The 18,805-nt window shown below is 40.0% G+C and overlaps 1 protein-coding gene across 2 annotated transcripts; it reads right to left on the bottom strand.

Annotated features, from left to right (window-relative positions):
• Positions 1-345: 345 nt before the first annotated feature.
• On the bottom strand, positions 346-16,092 carry shisa7b (shisa family member 7). Of its 2 annotated transcripts, XM_084422829.1 has the most exons (6): positions 15,458-16,092; positions 9,094-12,293; positions 8,744-8,901; positions 5,443-5,499; positions 3,924-4,109; positions 346-2,822 (listed from the first exon to the last, which is right to left on the bottom strand). In XM_084422829.1, the coding sequence occupies exons 2-6, from the start codon at positions 9,771-9,773 to the stop codon at positions 1,996-1,998; spliced, it is 1,908 nt and encodes a 635-aa protein (XP_084278955.1). In that variant the 5' UTR covers positions 9,774-12,293; positions 15,458-16,092; the 3' UTR covers positions 346-1,995. The 2 variants fall into 2 exon arrangements, with proteins under 2 accessions (XP_084278955.1, XP_084278956.1); XM_084422830.1 differs by lacking the exons at positions 5,443-5,499; positions 15,458-16,092 and having other exon boundaries at positions 9,094-9,898.
• Between the last annotated feature and the right edge of the window lie 2,713 nt (positions 16,093-18,805).

Raw genomic sequence — 18,805 nt, 5'->3', positions numbered from 1 at the left:
CACATACACGCCTTGACATCAGAAGTCAGCAATATGACATCATCAACACTGGCTTTGACATCTTCATGCGTTTTGTCTTTTCACTATGATTGCATCTGCTTTTTTGTTGAGTTACAAAGGTTAGAATCCACTATAAACTCAAATATAAACAGAAAACAGGAATAAAAACAAGTTCTAAAATCACAGAAAAAAATAAAACAAAACAATGATAATAATAATATGAATAATATCGATGACTATATATATTTATATATATATATATATATATATATGCACGTAAATTGGCATGTGTACATATTTGAACATTCGGGATTCAATTAATTTTTTTTTTTCCTTTTCAACATATTTAACTTCAGTTTTATTAACAAGTTAATAAAAGCTTAAACATTGCAGAGTGATCTAAAATACTATATTATGGCCCAATAATCTTGCTCAGCCAGGTCGTTCTCACACATTCCACCACAACAGTGTCCATTTGATGTGGAGACAGCTGAAAAACACAGAAATCGCTAACAAAAAAGACATTTTTCTTGAATATAATATAGATAAACAAGACAGCTTTTACTCCTAAATCCTAACTCATCGGTTAGATAATAATGCATCTTAGTGTGACACAGAGTGTTGAAGTAGCTTTGCAGATTTTGTTCTATTTTTCTGTTTTGTACACTCATTGGCATGTAGCCTCTATGTTCCGCACAGCCGTGCCACCGGGAAAAGATAAAAAGCCGTAAGAGCACGGAAGCACAGACAAACATGAAGAAGTTTCAGAATAGCCCTTGGATTAAATTGTCCATTGTATAACTAAACCCTTTCCCCTGTCCCCCTCAATACAACAGCTTGAGTTGCAAATTAAGTGTGAAGACTATGCTGTCTTATTTGACATACTGCATGCCCATGATTAAATCTCAGCTCTTAACGCTTAATAACGGAACAACCGTAACAACTCCGGAACGTTTGATGCCGTCAGACGAAGCTATTCTCTGACTGGTCAAACATGCAAGAAAGAGGCATGACTTCTATCAGTTTTGAATGGCTGACTTCGGTTACCAAATGTCTGTCTACTCAAACATTTCTAATTCAGATAGTATATGACCTGATTTACCCATCAATCTGACAGCCTTTTGATTATATTATAAAACAGCCAAAATGTTATCCACAATGCAAAAAAGTATTCATGTCAACTTTGATTCACAGTCTTGAGTATAAGATGCTAAAAATCTCTGATCAACGATATAACACCCGTTTCCCAATGAAAATGTTTTCCTCCATTGTATTCCATATGAATAAGCTCTAATATGGCTGATGGCATTTGGACTCATATTAACAGTGCAGACTTAAGAGTCAGGTCACGAAACGAGTGACATTTTTCAAGTTCCAAGTTCTTCTCTCTGATGATTTACGTACCAGCATTTTCTGCGCTTCCATTCCCAAGTCAAGAGAACGGTCAAATCATAGTTTCCGTGAGGTAATTCAGGACACTATTGGACATTTGTCAGTTTCGTCCAGTATTTCTCATTGTTCTCTTATTTTACTGATGAAGGTGACACACACCTACACCTCTTTGAGAATGACACTTTGGCAAACTCTGAGGCAAGGTGGAATGCACTAACTAGAGAAAACATGGCCTATTCTAATAATGAACCTTTTCACTTTTGTGTCTCCTCAGATCATGTCTGAATGGTGCCATCATGACACTATATGCTACACACATGTCAGAGGAAACCTGGGTCCCTCTTCACTTTTCTGTTTGTTGAGAATTTGACAATTTAGGGATCTACAGAATCACTTAGGGCATAGTCTCATATTCCTCTTTCTTTCAATAGTGATACACTGTATTCTCTTCAAATGGGCCTCATTCCTGACCACCTTCTTATCGCCTTCCTCTTTTTCATTCTTCATTTCGGTCTTCTGCCTTTTTTTCTTCCCTTCCTTCGGCTTGCGCAATCACACCTCATTTATCCATCTCCTTACCATCTTCCGTCTTTCTTTTTGCACTCACACGGTTACTTCGTTCTTGCTCCCCGTCCTCAGCGCCTGAGCTCCACCCCCGCCCCCTCCCCCACCTCCTCCGGGGAGGAAGTGCAGCTGTTCGATGGTGTTCTGGCGTTTGTTGGCGAAGGCCATCCGGCGAGCGTTGTGCGCCATCGCTCCAGGCCCTCCTCCGGAGCCGTGGACGTCCCCCCATCCCAAAGTCCCAGCCCCGTGACCCGACGAAATTCCAGCGCCCGAGTGGTCTTGCTCGCGGCCGGAGGTAGGGTGCGAATTCATTTTGATCATGTGATGGCGGTCGAGTGAGGGCGTCACGCACACGTTCTGCTGGGATTGCGCTTTCTGGTGGTAGGAGAGACGGGACGTGGTGGACACCATCCCGCTATAATCGGCCATCATTCGCTCTTCCAGGCGGTCAGGCGACACCAGGAGGCGTTCGTGAGACTTGCGCAAAGTCTGGGTGTTGGAGCTCTTGCTGGTGGTCATGGGTTTGTAATACTGATGCTGCTGGTTCTTGGAGAGGCGTGAGAGAGTGTTCCCCTCCCCCAGTGCCAGAAGCTGGTCTTGGGACATCACCCGGCGAGGCGGTTTACTCATCGTGTCAAAGGTGGGGTTGTACTGTGTCTGGGGTAAAGGGTAGGGGTTGGGGGTGGAAGTGGAACTGGGCACATGGATGCGCGTGCGGGACATGTTTAGCGGTAGGGTTCCCCGGGTACCCAATGTGAAGTCACCACCCCAGGGCAGGTGGTGCTGGGAAGAGTGGAAGCTGGGTTGGGCATTGTTTGGCCTTCGCTTGGAGGTGTAATATCCGGAATATTCATCCAGGTTTTTTTCTGTAGTTAGGAAAATGTCAAATTAATATAATTCATAAATTTGACCATTTACACCTGGTATTAACATGCGGTTTAGTGATCAGATCGCACTTGACTGCATTAAAACAATGCACTGTTGTATGGGACAGATGTTGACTACATTTAATGAAGGTGTAACATTCAAATGTGTTTTTGTTACTCGTTTTTAGCTATGCAATGCTAAAAAAAAAAAAAAATCACTTAAAAATACTGTGTTGCAGATTTGTAACAGATTGATAACACTTCACAATAATGTTCAGTTTAACATTAAATCATGCATTAGGTATGATAAACTAACAATGAACAGCATTAATTCATGGTGGTTAATATTAATTTCTTCATGTATTGAATTTTTTAAAATATTTTAATACTTTATTAATATTTTAATTTTGATGTAAATATTTTTTTATATTTTAAAAACAATGAACAGTGAACAATTAACATTTTTAAATTGATTGAATGCTTTATCTTTAGTCAATATCTGATTATTTTTTAGATTATTTCAACAAACTACAGAGGAAATGCAAGAAATGATGAACAGCATTCAATTGAATTATCCATGAATGCTTATTACATTTATTTAATTCAATTTAATGAATATAATTTCAGCTTAACATAACCTCTCTTGTAATATGTCAATGGTGATTTGCATTTTGTGCTGGTAAGTGAGATCGCACCGCCCGATCACACTGGAGTTGCATTGAAGGTTTAAAATGTTATCCGACTAAAAATATCCAGAAATGAAATGTACGTTAATGTTAGGTAAAATAGGGGCCAATCTCAACCCTTTTTAAAAAGCCATTTTTAACTGTAAGTCAACTTTCTGATGTAGTAATTTCCAAATTCTTTCAATTATAGGTTTCAGGCAGTGATTTAATATGACTGAATATGATCAATAGAAATCTTTGAAATAAAATAATATGAATTGAACATACAATAAAATTATATGTGCAAAAAATATCCAATGCCACAGAGCCTTCCTAAAAAAGCAACAGTTGACCCCTTGCTACACTCTCTCACAGAGACCCTCTGAGTAGTAGCAGCGTTGAAATTACACACTCTCTTTTTCACACACATACTCACCTAGTCTCTTGAGGGAGCTGTAGCGGTTAAGCTCTGGTTTCATGGCGGTCTCGTATGATGGAGGTAGCTGGGCAAGGTTGTGGAAGGAGTGAGAGAAGGAGGGGTGAAAGCCAGAATTATTGTGCTTGCTGGACATCAGTGTTCCTGTGGAGGCCAACTGGGTGTTGTTCATGCGTTGAACTCGCTCTAAGAGTGGAGAACAAAGGAGAATAAGACAAATGCCAACAACCGATGTGTTCAAAGCATATCTATCTGGGTCGAATGTAGAATATGGGTCTAATTAAATGTGGGTGACTGGAACACTGAAGCTTCACCCTGATTCTCTAAATGACAAGGGAAGATGTCTTAGAATTACTTACAATGCAATTGGAGCATTTGTGTGCCTAGACTACTGTTCATCGCTTCACTTTCCCTCTAAATTTAATATATCCTCATGTAATGATGCTATCCTTATTCATGTAGTAATTTGTTCCACAGACACTTTTTACTTAAAGTAATTTGCAGTACACATACTACAGAGAACGTCCCCCTAGAGCAACCTTGGTTTAAGCACCGCAGATTAAATGTAGTCAAGGACACAGTGGTCACATGGGAACTCAGCAATTCTCTAGTTCATAGATCATCCTTGCTGAGATTTAAACTTAAGTACCTTGGAGTTAGAGTCCGGTTCTTTAATCACTAACCCTAATTCATCACGGCATATGCAATATTTTGACCCATGAAGTTAAAAGTTAAAATGCTTTTTAATATTATTGCTATCTATCTATGCAGAATAACAAAAAAATGTACATTATACAAAATGTGTTGATGTTCGAGTTCATCAACACATGGAGTAAGGCCCCCCCCCCCCCCCCCCCCCCCCCACCACCACCAACCCTCGAGGTCACAAACACTCAAAAAATAACAACAACAATAGTTATAATAGGAAAAAACATCTGAAAATGCCAATACCATAGACAATATATCCATCTATCTGGGTTGTGAGCCATGAATTCAAAGAAATTCATTTTACTTTTTTTAGATAGATAGATAGATAGATAGATAGATAGATAGATAGATAGATAGATAGATAGATAGATAGATAGATAGATAGATATTTTTTCCACTGTGAGAACCTGGACACAAGTTGCAATCCACAGCATCAGGACTTTTTTTCGCCCAATCCTTTGGTTACATATCATATTCATATACTGCAATAAATATGAATATAATATTATGCATAAACATGAAGAAAAGACACTTTTTCTTCATGATATTTGGCATTCTGCTACTATGCATGCCAACACAGTTACTGAAGCTTTGCTGACTGGTGCAAACAGTGCTGGGTGCAGGACAAACAACAAGAAAATAGCTCAGGGTAGCGACAGAGTGGGAGGGCACGAGCAAACACACTCGAACCAACTAGATCAGGCCAAAGCAAAGGCAGTGACAAATACACACAGACAAATCTGAAGCTTTCTTACTGGTGCTCTCACACAAGCGAAACATTTGCACACTCTGCCTAAGCTCCTTGGCTTACCGATTGTAGATGTGTGTTTAGGACTGGACCCAGTCTGGCCAAAACTGTGTTTCCCAGCTGCAAGAGAGCAGAGTGAACACGACCCACTCCCAGTTCATAAAATACATTTGAGGCCTTTATGCACATTTAATATCTCAACTTAGAAACATGGTTATTGGTTGACCTGTTCCGAATGTCTATCAGCACAGCAAGTGAAAAACATAATGCGATGTGTAACGCTCCTGTTATAATGATTGAAACAGTCTAAAGCAGTTTTGTCATGCTGTACCACATCGCTTACTTGCAGTGTAGTCGTACTACTTTGTCAATAATGGTGCAAAAAATTATATGCAAATATTATAACAACTGATTGGTGCCACTAAAATACTCTCAGCACTGATAGGAAAGACCACCTGTGGCACATTCAAACTGCATGTGTTCCATTAGCAAACCATTGAAAACTTGAGAGTGAAAAAAGGCAATTCAACACAAAATGGACCGAATCCTAGAAAGAGCATCATTTATGAAATCATGGCCAGCCAACACAGGCACAGACAATGAGGGTTGCATCCCCATAATATTTTTTTTTATATATATATATATATAAAATATATATATATATATATATATATAAAATATATATATATATATATAAAATATATATATATACATTTTTTTTTTTGCATAGGAATTTTAAAATTTGAAGAGTTGAATGCCTTAATATATACTGTTTATTTAACAAGGATGCATTAAGTTAATCAAAAGTGACAGTAAAGTTAATGTTACAAAGTATTTACAGTATATTTCAAATAAGTGCTGTTCTTTTAAAGTTTCTATTATATATATATATATATATATATATATATATATATATATATATATATATATACACATACACAGTTGTAATCAAAATTATTGGCAAAATGTACAGATTTTCAGCTGTTTGCAATTAACAAATTAAACAAAAGTAATTGAAATAGCTCAACACAACAAATGTTTTTATGTCGTTTGGCCAAACTTAACTGAAAATGCAACTTTAATGCAAATGCAAATTTAACAGAAAATGCAACTTTTAATGACTTCTGCAGTCTCAAAATTGTTCAACCACTTCATGGCAGGCATCTTAAGGCGGGCATACACTGTGCGATGTCTGTGCGATTTCAGCAAGGTTACCTACTCACACTGAACGAGTAGATCGAATGCGATGTAAAGCCAAAGCTCGCGTTTTATGTGCTCACATACGGTCCGATCATCGAGCTGCGACTTGACTGCTCACACTAAACGTGTGAAATATGTGAGATCAACCCCCGTAATGGGTTGCGCTAATCGACCATGATATCGTGTAGCCAGAGATATTGTCAAAACAAGCATCAGCTATCAATATCAAGAGTATTTAGCATTTCCAATCCATGTATTAAATTATTATTTGTATTATTATTAGGGAAGGTCTACTTTTATTATTAAATGTATAGGCTATTATAATTAATTTGCCACGCAATAATTTTATAGCGCATCCCTGCATTAACCGACATGCTGCGAAGATTAGATAGAAGAGCTTACTACTCCTCATTGAAAATTGTCTAAAAACATTTAGATCGATTACAGTGAATTATAGGCCTATAATAAAAATGATTAACCGTCTATGTCCGAACACTGCAATAATCATCAATGAAAATTAAAAACAGCTTTATTTCAAAAACAGCTTGTTTAACATGAGCATTTAACGTGGGAAGATGTGGGTAGTATGGTTCATCCATTTTGCAACACGAACTGGAGGTAAGCAACAGTAATTTGTAGCTAGTTTGATATCTACAGACGTTAAAGATCTCCCTCTTTTCGTTTTCTTTCTTGCTGCATTAAAGATGAAAAGGTTAAACTTCTGTTTTCGCGCAGGCGCAGTGAGGGAAAAAACACTGAGTTTAGGGCAATCGAACGGTTCGTAGCTCTGCTCCAACTGTGATATAGTCACGAGGAGCGACCAAATTTTCTGACATGCCAGAAATTCATCCGACCATCCGATTGCCTGAGAGGTTAATCGCCTCTCGTTTCCAACTGTACACTTCACGAACACTGCACGACAAACGACGCACGACATAGCTGAAAATAGGCCATATCCGAAAAAGCACAAGTCGCACAAGTCAGAATTCGGCTCAAAATCGGACGAAAATAGCAGTGTATGCCCGCCTTTAGAAGATGCAAAGCAGCCCCAGAGCATCACTGAGCCACCACCAAAAGTTCCAGTTTCATTTCATCGCTACACAGAACAGAATCCCCAAACTTCTGTGGCTTATTTATATGATTTTGAGCACTTCTCTTGTGCTTTTAGGTCAGTAGTGGTGTACGTCTTGGAGTCCTGGCATGGAAACTGCATGCATTTAGTAGCCTAAGGGGCCTTAAGCTGAAACCTCAGTGCTTGCTACCACCAAGTCTTGCTGCAGGTCTTTTGCAGTGACTCGAGGGTTTTTCTGAACTTGCCTTCTCAGAAATCTGGTTGCAGCCGTTGATTTGTGCTGTTGTGAGGGATTCTATTCAGGGAGTTGAATAATTTTGAGACTGTGGAAGTCATTAAAAGTTGCATTTTTAGTTGGATATGGGGAAACCACTTGAAACATTTGTTGTGTTGAGCTATTTCAATTACTTTTGTTTGATTTGTTCATTGGAAACAGCTGAAAGTCTGTACATTTTGGCAATTAAGCGGATTTGCAATGGGGGTTGAATAATTTCGGTGTGTGTGTATATGTGTATACACACACACACCTCACCACTTGATTTTCAACCGGTTTAAAGAGTGTCGTGCAGTGCATTCAGTTAATTATATATATATATATAATTAATTAACTGAATGCACTGCACGGCACTCTTTAAACCAGTTGAAAATCAAGTATCACAACTAATACCATATTTTAACAGACATTTTATTCATTGGCCCCTGATTACTCCTCACTTTCTAAAAGTGGCCCCCGAGCTGCATACTTTAAGATTCTGTAAAGTATGTTGGTCAATTCTTTACTTCCTTTACTGCTGCTCTCTTTGCATGTGGTCATTACATCTTTTGTCTCTGAAGCAGGATTAATGTGACTCATTTCTGACACATCCTCTGTTCTACATTACCTCATACACTCAGGCTTTTCAATCTGTCGACTAAATCATGCCTCCAGACTTCACTTCTGTGCTGTTGATTAATTCAAGCGCCTATTTCTCTATATCAACTCATTCATTCCCCTGCAAGTTTGTACACGTTGCATACATGCATTGTTTCCTTTGCTTAATATTTTGCTGTTATTCGATCTATAACTCTTATATGTGGGTGAGATAAACTCACTCCGGTTATCTTTGCTCTGGAGGACAGGAGTGTAGAAGTTTTTCAATGGCCGCCCCAGTGTGCCCTCACTGGAGGTGGCGGTTGTTAGGACCGTGCTGTTGTTCCTCTCTCCTTGCTGGACCGGACTAGACTGGTGACGCAGAATGTCCACCAGCGCTCTGAAGAGAAAGAGATAAATAGTACAAATGAAAGCTGAGTGTATGACGAAATCAAAAAGCAAAAGCTGAAAGAGTCTGACATCAAAATCACAACGGATCTCTTCATATGGCAGTCACTGGTGCAGACTCAGATGTGTACAGCATTGTCTCCTTCCACTTTGTGAGTGCAGTCATAATGGGCCTTTCACTCACCTAGGCATGTTGATGTCTCTATTCCTCGGTCGTCGAGACAGTTTATGGAAGGCCACTTTAATCCCAATGGCCACAGCCATGGTAAAAGAGATGACTCCCCCAATGACGTAAGCCGTGCTGTTGCTCTGTTGCTGCAGCGGGTCAAAATCTGGGTCGTGTCGGACCGGGGGATGAGTGACGGGTCCCGGTGTGACGGCCCAGTCAGGTGAGATGTAATTATTGCAGGAGGCTTGGTCTAGACGGCTGCGCTGGTGCTCACAGCAGAAGCGATAATGGCAGGTGCCACAGCAGTATATGTAGGTGCCCCTGGTGCAGTTGAAAGTGTTGTCGAACTGTCCCATCACGTCGTAGTAGCCCTGACACCAGTCCACGTCCACCAGTCGCCGAGGAGGAGGCGCCACCTGTGCGGCTCCCAGCGGGGGCTTCAGGGCATCGGCTGTTACATTGCGGGGTAGCATAATCTGCGGCAGGGGTCTCGGAGGGATCTCGGCTGCCTCTGGCTCTGCCGCCATGGCAGCAGCCTCCTTGTCCCGCATGTCAGGCTGAGGGACCTTGCGGCCACGTCCTCGCAACAGAAGCAACACCGGCCCCCCATTCACAGAGGAGCGTTCCGAGGTAATAGTCACTGTGGAGACCACAGGGCAGAACAGAAAGAAAAGCAAGATGGCAGCGGGTGGCATCTTGATACAGGGGACTTTTCTTTCTTTTTTTTATCAAAGATGAAAAAAAGTGAAGCCTTCGTACAAAAGACTACTGAGGCCTACAAAAAGCTGACGTCTATCAAAATTTGCAAGTCAATGTGGCAATATATAAGACATGTAGACAAGTTAATCTCTATTTCACATGTGCATACACTAGTATGCAAATTATTTCATATGCAAAATACACATCCAAGTGCGGGAGTTCAGATTGAAGAAAAAAGCATGAGACTCGCAGTTAGGGTGTAAACATATTTCTGAGGAAATTATTAACAAGAATGAGGTAAATCTATGTACAAGTTTTATGCTTAATGGGTGAAGAGTTGGAATGCTTGAAAATGTTGATTTGACACAAAATCAAATATATGGAATGTATGAGAAAATTAAAAAGAACAAAAAAACAACAGCTTTAGAAATATGACAATGACAATAAAGTATTTGACTTTTTTGCAAGCAATTTAGTTCTGTAAACAAAACGTATATTTTAACAATGTAAACTTTTTAAAGTGTCAAAGTCATGGGAACATCCTCTTAAAGGTGGTTTTGTTTAAGTCTGTGTAACTGAACTGATCTATGGCACAAACAACTCATTCAAGACTCAATCTGAGTTCACCTTATGGGCAACGTGTAAACATTTCTGTTTGAGTGTAAACTATATCTCACCAAATGCTCTCTATTCTGGTTGGCACTTCAGTTCTCGACTCACTAACCAACCATATAGAAAGAAACAGTTAATACTACTCAGCTATTCTGTGTGATTTGTAAACAACTGTCATTGTCAGCTTCAAGAACTGATGTTGTCTTGTAAACAAATCTCAGTTGGTTGGTCGCTTTAGGCTTTAATCATCAATGAGAATATCTTGCAAGACTAACAAGAATACCTTTCAAGGTCATTGAGGTTCTGTTGTGCGGTCCAAATTATCAAGCTAACAGTGTCAGTTCTCAAGAAAAATACTAAGTACTTCATCTTTTCGAGTTTCAGAAGGAAGTTATTGAGGCTAGAGATAAAGGTAGGACGAAGCGATGAAAGAGCAACTTTCAAGAGTTCAAGAGAAATGGGGAAGAGCTGATCTTTTCTCTAAAGGTGGCACCACGGAACAAAGGCTCATTACGAAGGCTTTGGAAGAGTGTAGGTCGGTTAGGGCACTCGCGAAGTGTAACAAGCAGCAGGTATATATTAGTTCCTGGCTTGACGACACAAGTCAGGCCAGAAAGGAAGAAGTGTTCAGGAAAGGAAGAAAGGAAATGGAAGGATGGACTGAGTCTAGGTAAAGGTTGAGGGTCTATGTGTGTTGGACCCTCTTGCGTGAGTGTCTCTGCTCTGGATTTAGCTCAACCCAACAGAATAAAACAAACGGGGGCTTGGGCCCAGTTCTGGCAGGACAGCATGGTTGAGCCCACTGAACAGGCATGAACAAGTCGGGATTCATCCGTCAATGTGGAACACGTGTGGACCGTCAAGCAAACGCAGCAAAAGACCTATCCTAAGTGTTAAAGAGCGTCTTTTCAAGTAGTGGGACAACTTTAAACGTCGTCCCACTGTCAACACAGTAAACGCGTCAATGGCTCGCTGGTGAATATGGCAGATTACGGAACGTCAAACCTTGACCACCGTCGAACATGTAGACCTCTGAAAATATTCCTGAATATACCCATGCATCTGCTGTTCTAGAATGGTCAAGCCGAATCCTCTCAACGCTGGCAGGGATCTTGACGTTAGTATGGCTATGAGACGTATGGCTTCAGTATCTAAACCCTTCAGAGACTCCTGAGGGTTCTGCTCTAAATGTGCGGAGTCCGTAGAGGTGGGAGGAGCAAACGAGATGGATGAGTAAAGAGATCTGATGGATAAGAAGAGTAAAACGGGCCTTAGTGAGAGGAACGGACGACTAATCAACAGAATTAGCAGCAGCTCACTTTGGAAAGTTTAATGAGGCTTGTGCCAGCCATCCATAAGCCCGTCCATCCATCGATCAATCGATCAGGAGCCGAACTCTCTCAAGCTAATGCATTCGTAACGGCCACTCTTACATAAAGCATGTTTAACCAATAATGCACTGTTCTCCCTATTTTGGGGAGCAAAAGCTGCTTGTTGTGTGCAACTCAAATTAAATGATGTAAATATAAACGATACGCCTTGGGAACTATTACATGCTATTCAGTAGTGAAAAAAGATGACAATTAAGAATTAAATTTGGTGTAAATTGTGGTTAAATGGATGAACAAAAATGCAAAAGTACTGGTGAAATAATTTCTTGCTTCTGGTTGGCACGGTTAGTGTTTGGCACTGGTTTTGGTAGCAAAAAGTCAAGGAAAAAAATCTTCAATCTGTGCAAATCAACATCCTTTCAAAAAGCCCCTGGCTCACAAAAACAGTGATGGTTCGTCTGCTTTAGAAAAGATGATGACTTCCTATTCCTGGCTGGGACTCCAGTCGTTTTCATCCAGGCTGATGGCTCTTCGTCTTGGCTTCTGTTTTCCTTGGTTAGTCTTGGATTTTCACTGAAAGACAAAAAGTGAATAAATCAAATCCCTGATTCAGTATAAACTCATACAGTCAGCCTAACGGTACACGGCTTATTGAGCAATCACGATTTATTTATTTAACATGTATGTATGCATCAAAAGTACAATTTCAGCAACGAGAACGATGCTGAGCCAAATAAAGATAAAGATGTGTTCTGGCATCTGGCTTGTTTATTGAACCAATCAGATAAGAGTTCAATCGAGAGCCAGCGAGAAGCTCATTTTATTGGCTATAAGAAGAAGGTGGACCCGTCCTCCTCCTCGCACTTGCAAAACCGCTTTATACAGTCTATGTGCAAAACTCAATGAGTGCCAAAACTGTAACAGCAGCTAAAAGAAACACGGAACTATATAAATCGGGTTATTTCGGAAACTTTTTTGCCCCATGTACACAAGTCATTTAGACATTTGGCAACAGTTTCTTTTTTTACACAAAGGTTGGTTTTACACGATCAATATGTTTTGCAGTTCTTGACTTGCAAATTGCTGTTCACAGGCTTGCAATGCTTTTGGTCGTATTTTGGCGGGGGTGTGGGGGTCGTGCCAAAAGTGTAAGCGCGGAAAAAAGTCAGATGAATACAGATCATGTTTAATTTGCGTTAGCATGAAGCTGCAGTTTCACAATACACGAATTACACTTACAAATAACAGCAAAAAAGGTGATTTATACCTTTACAAATCTTCTCTTGCTCATGCGAATTTAATTTATGCTTGCAATCTTATGTACACCTTTACAAATCTTGCCCTGCACATCCGACTCTTTATGGCATCATTTTACCTTCATAAACTTGAACTACATCTCCCACTATATGTCTCTCTTTTGAGATATATGATTTATGATTTTATTTTTGTTTTGTGTCTATTCAATTCTAAAAGAAATGAAAATAAATCAAATTACATTAAATTAATTAAGTAGGCCTAACTTTTTTATTTAAAAAATGTTATTCACTGAATATTCCGACAGTGAATATTACCATATGTTTTTTTTAATACATCAACAATTTTCCTTCGATTTCCCATTAAAAATAGCTGTATTGTTGATATAATATTACTCACACCAACATATAAAGATTTCGGCTTTTATACTGACACCGACATATAACATTTACACATTCAATGTGACTGCAATCAGTAAACTATTTAAAATTCTTAACAATAATATGAAGAACTGTGCATTCAGTTTCAGTTGTTTCCCTACAACAAAATCATCCACAATCCTGTGGCTGTGAATCACATCAGCCTCCACAATCAACAAGGTGCAAAGTGTATGCAATATGCACACCATATTTTTTGCATATAGTAGTGCGACCTCAGCTTTCTCACATACTGAGTCACATCTACGGCAGTGAATAACATGCACATGTTAGCATAGCTGATGCAAAACAGTGAATCTTAAAACCTCAATGACAGGGTGTAAATAAGCAAATAACAGCCACTTAAAAAAGGCTTGTGGGAACATACTGAAGGCTTAATACGCTCAGAGAGATGCAGCTTTGGACGAACGCGAGAGAGGAAGCGGGGGGTGACACAGCCACAGATGTGTGCGGAGTGGGGGGTTGGCAGGGCAGAGAGAGACCCTATTGAGAGGAGAAGAGAAGACAGGAAGGATGCAGGGATGGGGGAGGAAGGATCTTAAGGAGCAAGGACCCTTATGGAAGAAGGAATGAGGTAACACACAAGGCTACGCACCTTTAAACAGCCCCTCACAAGTGCATCTTATGCTGTTTTACAGTGCGCTTTATGCTCACCAAGTTGCATCTTTTCCGGAGTTGCCATCGGCAACGCCTTGTGTGGCTAATGATGTGAAGCGGAGAGACAGGGTCCTGGAAACACGGGCTCGTGAAAGCGGAGCCTCACAGATGTGTGATACAACATCTGCACGTACTTCTCTAACACACATGCACACTAACTCTCCAAAGACGGCCTGAGCACGCCACGCTACACGCCTCTCGTCCTTCCTTCTCTCTCATACACTCTTTATTTTTCTCGATCTTTTTGACAGTGCGTGGGTCGAAAGTGTTCTCTTAGAATAGCTCTGCTGCAGTGAGTGAGATAGAGAGGGATGTGACATAGAGATGGGCAGATGGATCACCTCTCTTAGTTCACTCGTTTCATCCTCCCTTTGCGGTAAATAGGCCTACATACTTCTTCCTATAAGCGAGCGCAATACACATCTCCATTCATCTGCCTCTTCCTCTCCATTCCCCACCCCTTCATCCTCCTCCTGATCATCATCATCAACCCTGTTTCTCTGACTCAGGAGGATGGGAGGCATCCGTCCCATCCACAAACAGGTGCAGATGACAGATGCCAGGCCAATATGCAGCCCATTACCATTTTATGAGCGAGCACACACCGAAATGGGAATGGAGAGATGAAGGGCAGAAAGAGGACAGTAGGCCTTAGAAGATAGAAATCAAAGTAGCTTTCAGGATTTTAAAGTCTGTTAGTTAGCAACAAGTCATAGTACAAAAAAAAAGAAAGAAGCTTTGTGCTGTCATTTTCAGATGAAGAGAAATGAACAAAGACACTTAAGTGTAATTTGTTAAGTGAAACACTGAAGGATTTGCTTAATTATGTGCATTTTGCGACACTTGAATGCGTGTGTTGACAATGCGCCATAGTTACAAGTGACAAGCCGTTAACAAAAAAAACATGCTTGTTTTCCTATCACAGTGAGGACTTTCCATTGACTTCTATTGTTTTATACTGAGGTAATTACATTTTTAAACCCCTTTCCCTAAACTTAACCCTTTAAGACACATTTTTTTGCATTTTTATATATTCATTCAAACATTTAGTTCACAATATAGGCAAATTCTGACCCAAACACGCAAACAAGACTATAGCAATCTATACACACAGCAGCATCATGGCAGATCTCAGGGAGGAAATTAACATTCCAGTGGCGGACGACACACGCTGTGCGACACCAATCCCCATGACATGTATCCATCCCTCATCTTACATTCCTTAAGAATATTCAAAATTTAGCTCACAACAGATGTGTTCATAAACAGAAATCAACCAACAAAAAAAAAAAAAGGCTGTAATGAGCGCGCGACCTATGTGTATGCGATCCTCGCGCACGTTGCAGCAGTAACAGCATCAGATGGGAACAAAATGAAGGCACGTCTTACCTGCGTGTGTTGCAACAGCTGCCCGCTTCGAATCTGTGGAAAATGATGCGGAGACTGAAAGAAATGCGATACAATAACCGTTCAAAGTTATTGTTGCCCCTCTCTTGGCTGACAGCAAATTGAATAAGATGATGCAGCACGCGCAGTATTCACAGAGATGGGGTCTTGCGTTTCTTAACAGCTCTTGGTTCGTAGAAAAAGACGCAGTTTTGTGGCATTGGCGATGGGAGAGTGTCTTATTTAAAGGTGAATAAAACCTCCACTCGTCCAGGGTGTTCTACAAAAAAAAAATGACCAGTTTCAAAATATAGTTTGCATTGAGTCACAAGTCATAAAAACGTCAAAGGAATAAGTGGACGTCTCCAAATATCAGCAAAAATATCGACCATGCGTAATTTACAGTCCAACGAGAAAAGAAAACGCAGAATACTCCGTGCATCCAGGTAAAAATGGGTTCTTTTTCATATAAAACGCTATTGACTATGCACAGTCTAATCCGAATGTTGCCAAATACACATAAAACGGCTGATTAATTAGACGCGCCCGGCAATATCCGTTTCCCTACTATTTAAATGACCGTGTTATTCCGCTTTCAACACAAATTCAATGGGCTCCAGATCTACCTCCGCGCCACTGAAACGCAATTGCTCCCACAAAGGTCCGCTTCGCTCAGTTTACATCGATTGGAGCGAGATGCTTGCACGTGGTTTCATTTGCTAAATGTTGGAAATGATCTGCCAATCGTTGGCACGCGTTATTGGCTGAGAATGTCTTTTCTGCGCGTGCTGGGTTTTTAGAGAAAATCAACTGACGCTCGTTCGCAGACTTGCACGCGCTCATGAGATTCTAGCGCGCGAGAATTGATGAACATTCTTAAAACGGGCTGGATTTTAACTTATTTCTTTCCGAGAAACGAAGAACAGAATGACAAACTATAGAGTTTAGTTCTTCCATTTGGGCGACAGAAATGTATAAAAAAATGATTGTGCCAATGGTTTCCGTGGTAACCGAGGCATCCCATGACAATGATTCTTGATTGATTTCTCTTTTTTATATATATAAGGTGAATCCCAAGAAATCAAGAACATGCCCGGGTCCATTTTGAGTCCAAAATCAAAAGAAATGATAGCAGATATTTTGTTTTTATTCATGGAACATTTATATTGGTATTATGATGACAATATTTTCATGTTGGCTATTTACATTTTTCCTTTTCTGTAATGCTAACAATCGCTTTCAACAAAATTCTAGTAGCCTATGTCATAAATCATTGAATTACGACATTTTTAATAATACTATAATACTAATAATACAATGGAAATTGTACTATAATTTAAACTAATTGAGAAATGGTAAATATTAGAGAATAACTATTGGGAAGAATGGGGATTAAAAAAAACATGATAATCAGGGGTAAGTGTCTCATGAAAATATCACAAACTATATTTTATTTAGGGCTGAAATATGACTTAATTATTAAAAAGAAGACGATGCATAATAATAATAATTATATAATAAAACATTCTACAATAATACAATTATTCAGTAAACTATCAAATTATTCTTCGGACAAAAATAGAGAATAAAAATGCATAAGCTGAATATTTGTACTTTAAGAAATCCTGTCACACCTCACATGACTAAAGACTGCAAAACAGCAAAAGGTGATTAAAATAGTGAAGAAAAACAAATCTAATATTTTCACTTTCTCTTCATATAGATTTGATCTATATTATTTGTCAACTGCCCGTACGTTACTGAAGAATTTTGACTCCTGATTGATTCAGTTACTTGAATGTTGATTGTGAATGAATCAGAATGAGTTCCTTTTTGTCACTTGGCCTAAAGTGAATGTGTTACCTCTCACACTTGTATAACAGTAACAGAGTCGCCATGTTGCATACATGTGAGGTCTTGGAAAGCTGGCATTGGTTATCACACATTGCGGAAAAGGCACGATGGTTTCAGGAGGCATTCTGGAGAAGACAGCATTGCTCTTAAGTATCATACCGCAGTCTGAAGGCAGCACACTTTAGGACATTGGGGTATGAGCATTGCGATATGCAGTGACGTGAGAGTGAATGTTTGTATTTGGGGCATGACAATGACTCCCTGTGTTGCTGGAGGCAATGGTTGGGTCAGTCTTGTCACTGTGGGAGCTTCATGGTAGTGAACCTGCCAGAAGTGCTCGTAGCTTCGCACACACATACGCGCTCTCACACACAGCCAGATGACTCAAACGGTCCTGCAGCCGCTGGCCCAAACCAAATGAGTCACAGAGCCGCACACAAAAATAATCACACAAAAACACGGAATCACACGCTCACACATGCGTGAAGAGAGGAAAAATGTGAAAAACAGGTTCAGGTGTGGGACAAGTTCAAGGATGGCGTTTTGTTAGAGTGGTTAAAAAACCAGAGCATAAAGAGTTTGGAGGTTCGGTCAATATGATGTCAATGCATTGGGATATGTCTTTTACACAATGAATGTACAAAAGCGAAGGACTTCTAAGGCACTCTTAAAAATGTACAAATTGCTTTATATAACAAACAAGTCACACTTCAGTTTAGGGTGCAATTCTCACTATTAACTAGTTGCTTATTAGCATGCTTACTAGGATATTGGCTGTTTATTAGTGCATATAAATCACATATTAATGCTTTATTCTGCATGAGCATATTCTTCATCCCTTAATCCTACCCAACACCTAAACTTAACAACTACCTCACTAACTATTAATAAGCAGTAACTAGGGCCCTGTTTACACCTGGTATTAAGATGAAGCATTTTGGTCGATCAAATCAAAAGCAGACGAGGAAGACACATTCCTGTTTATACGACTTCAAACCAAACTTGGGTCTTCAGCCGATAAAGTTTAAATCCCATCTGGCTATCGTGCTTCCCAAACTGTTACACATTAGGTCAGTAGGTGGAGAGTGGGGTTCAAACGCATTTGACCACATCGGTCGAATGTGTTTTCGACTACCTCTGGAAGCGGTTGAAAGTGGACAAGCTCAAAACGTTTTAGCATCATCCGCTTGTGATCAGATCGACCAAAACTTATCTTAAAGCTACACTGTGTAGGATTTTCTCCCATCTAGCGGTGAAATTGTTTATGACTACCAACTGAATATTACTTTCTAGCCCCTCCCATTCCGAGGGCGTTTTAACTCCTACGGTGGCCGTATTATTTCAAATCTGCCGGCAGTCGCGAGTTATCTCCCCCTCGCATTCGTCACGGTGCCACTGAGTGTAAAAACGCGAAAGGCGAAGCTTGAATTTCCAGGTATGTCCCTCTTTGGCTATGTATTTTCAAGATGGAGGCGCAACATGGCTGCCGCCATTCGA

The sequence above is a fragment of the Rutilus rutilus genome (genome assembly GCF_951802725.1).
Source record: "Rutilus rutilus genome assembly, chromosome: 11".
In the NCBI taxonomy this organism is placed as follows: Eukaryota; Metazoa; Chordata; class Actinopteri; order Cypriniformes; family Leuciscidae; genus Rutilus; species Rutilus rutilus.
This window is presented reverse-complemented; position numbering and strand designations above follow the sequence as displayed.

Bases quoted from the DNA above. Each gene is read 5' to 3' on its own strand.
- shisa7b (XM_084422829.1), bottom strand. From the start codon at position 9,773: ATGCCACCCGCTGCCATCTTGCTTTTCTTTCTGTTCTGCCCTGTGGTC. The intron at 8,902-9,093 runs GTGAGTGAAAGG...CTTTCTCTTCAG, and splicing joins AGAGACATCAACATGCCTAG to AGCGCTGGTGGACATTCTGC. The intron at 4,110-5,442 runs GTAAGCCAAGGA...CTCCACTCTTAG, and splicing joins TAAACACACATCTACAATCG to AGCGAGTTCAACGCATGAAC.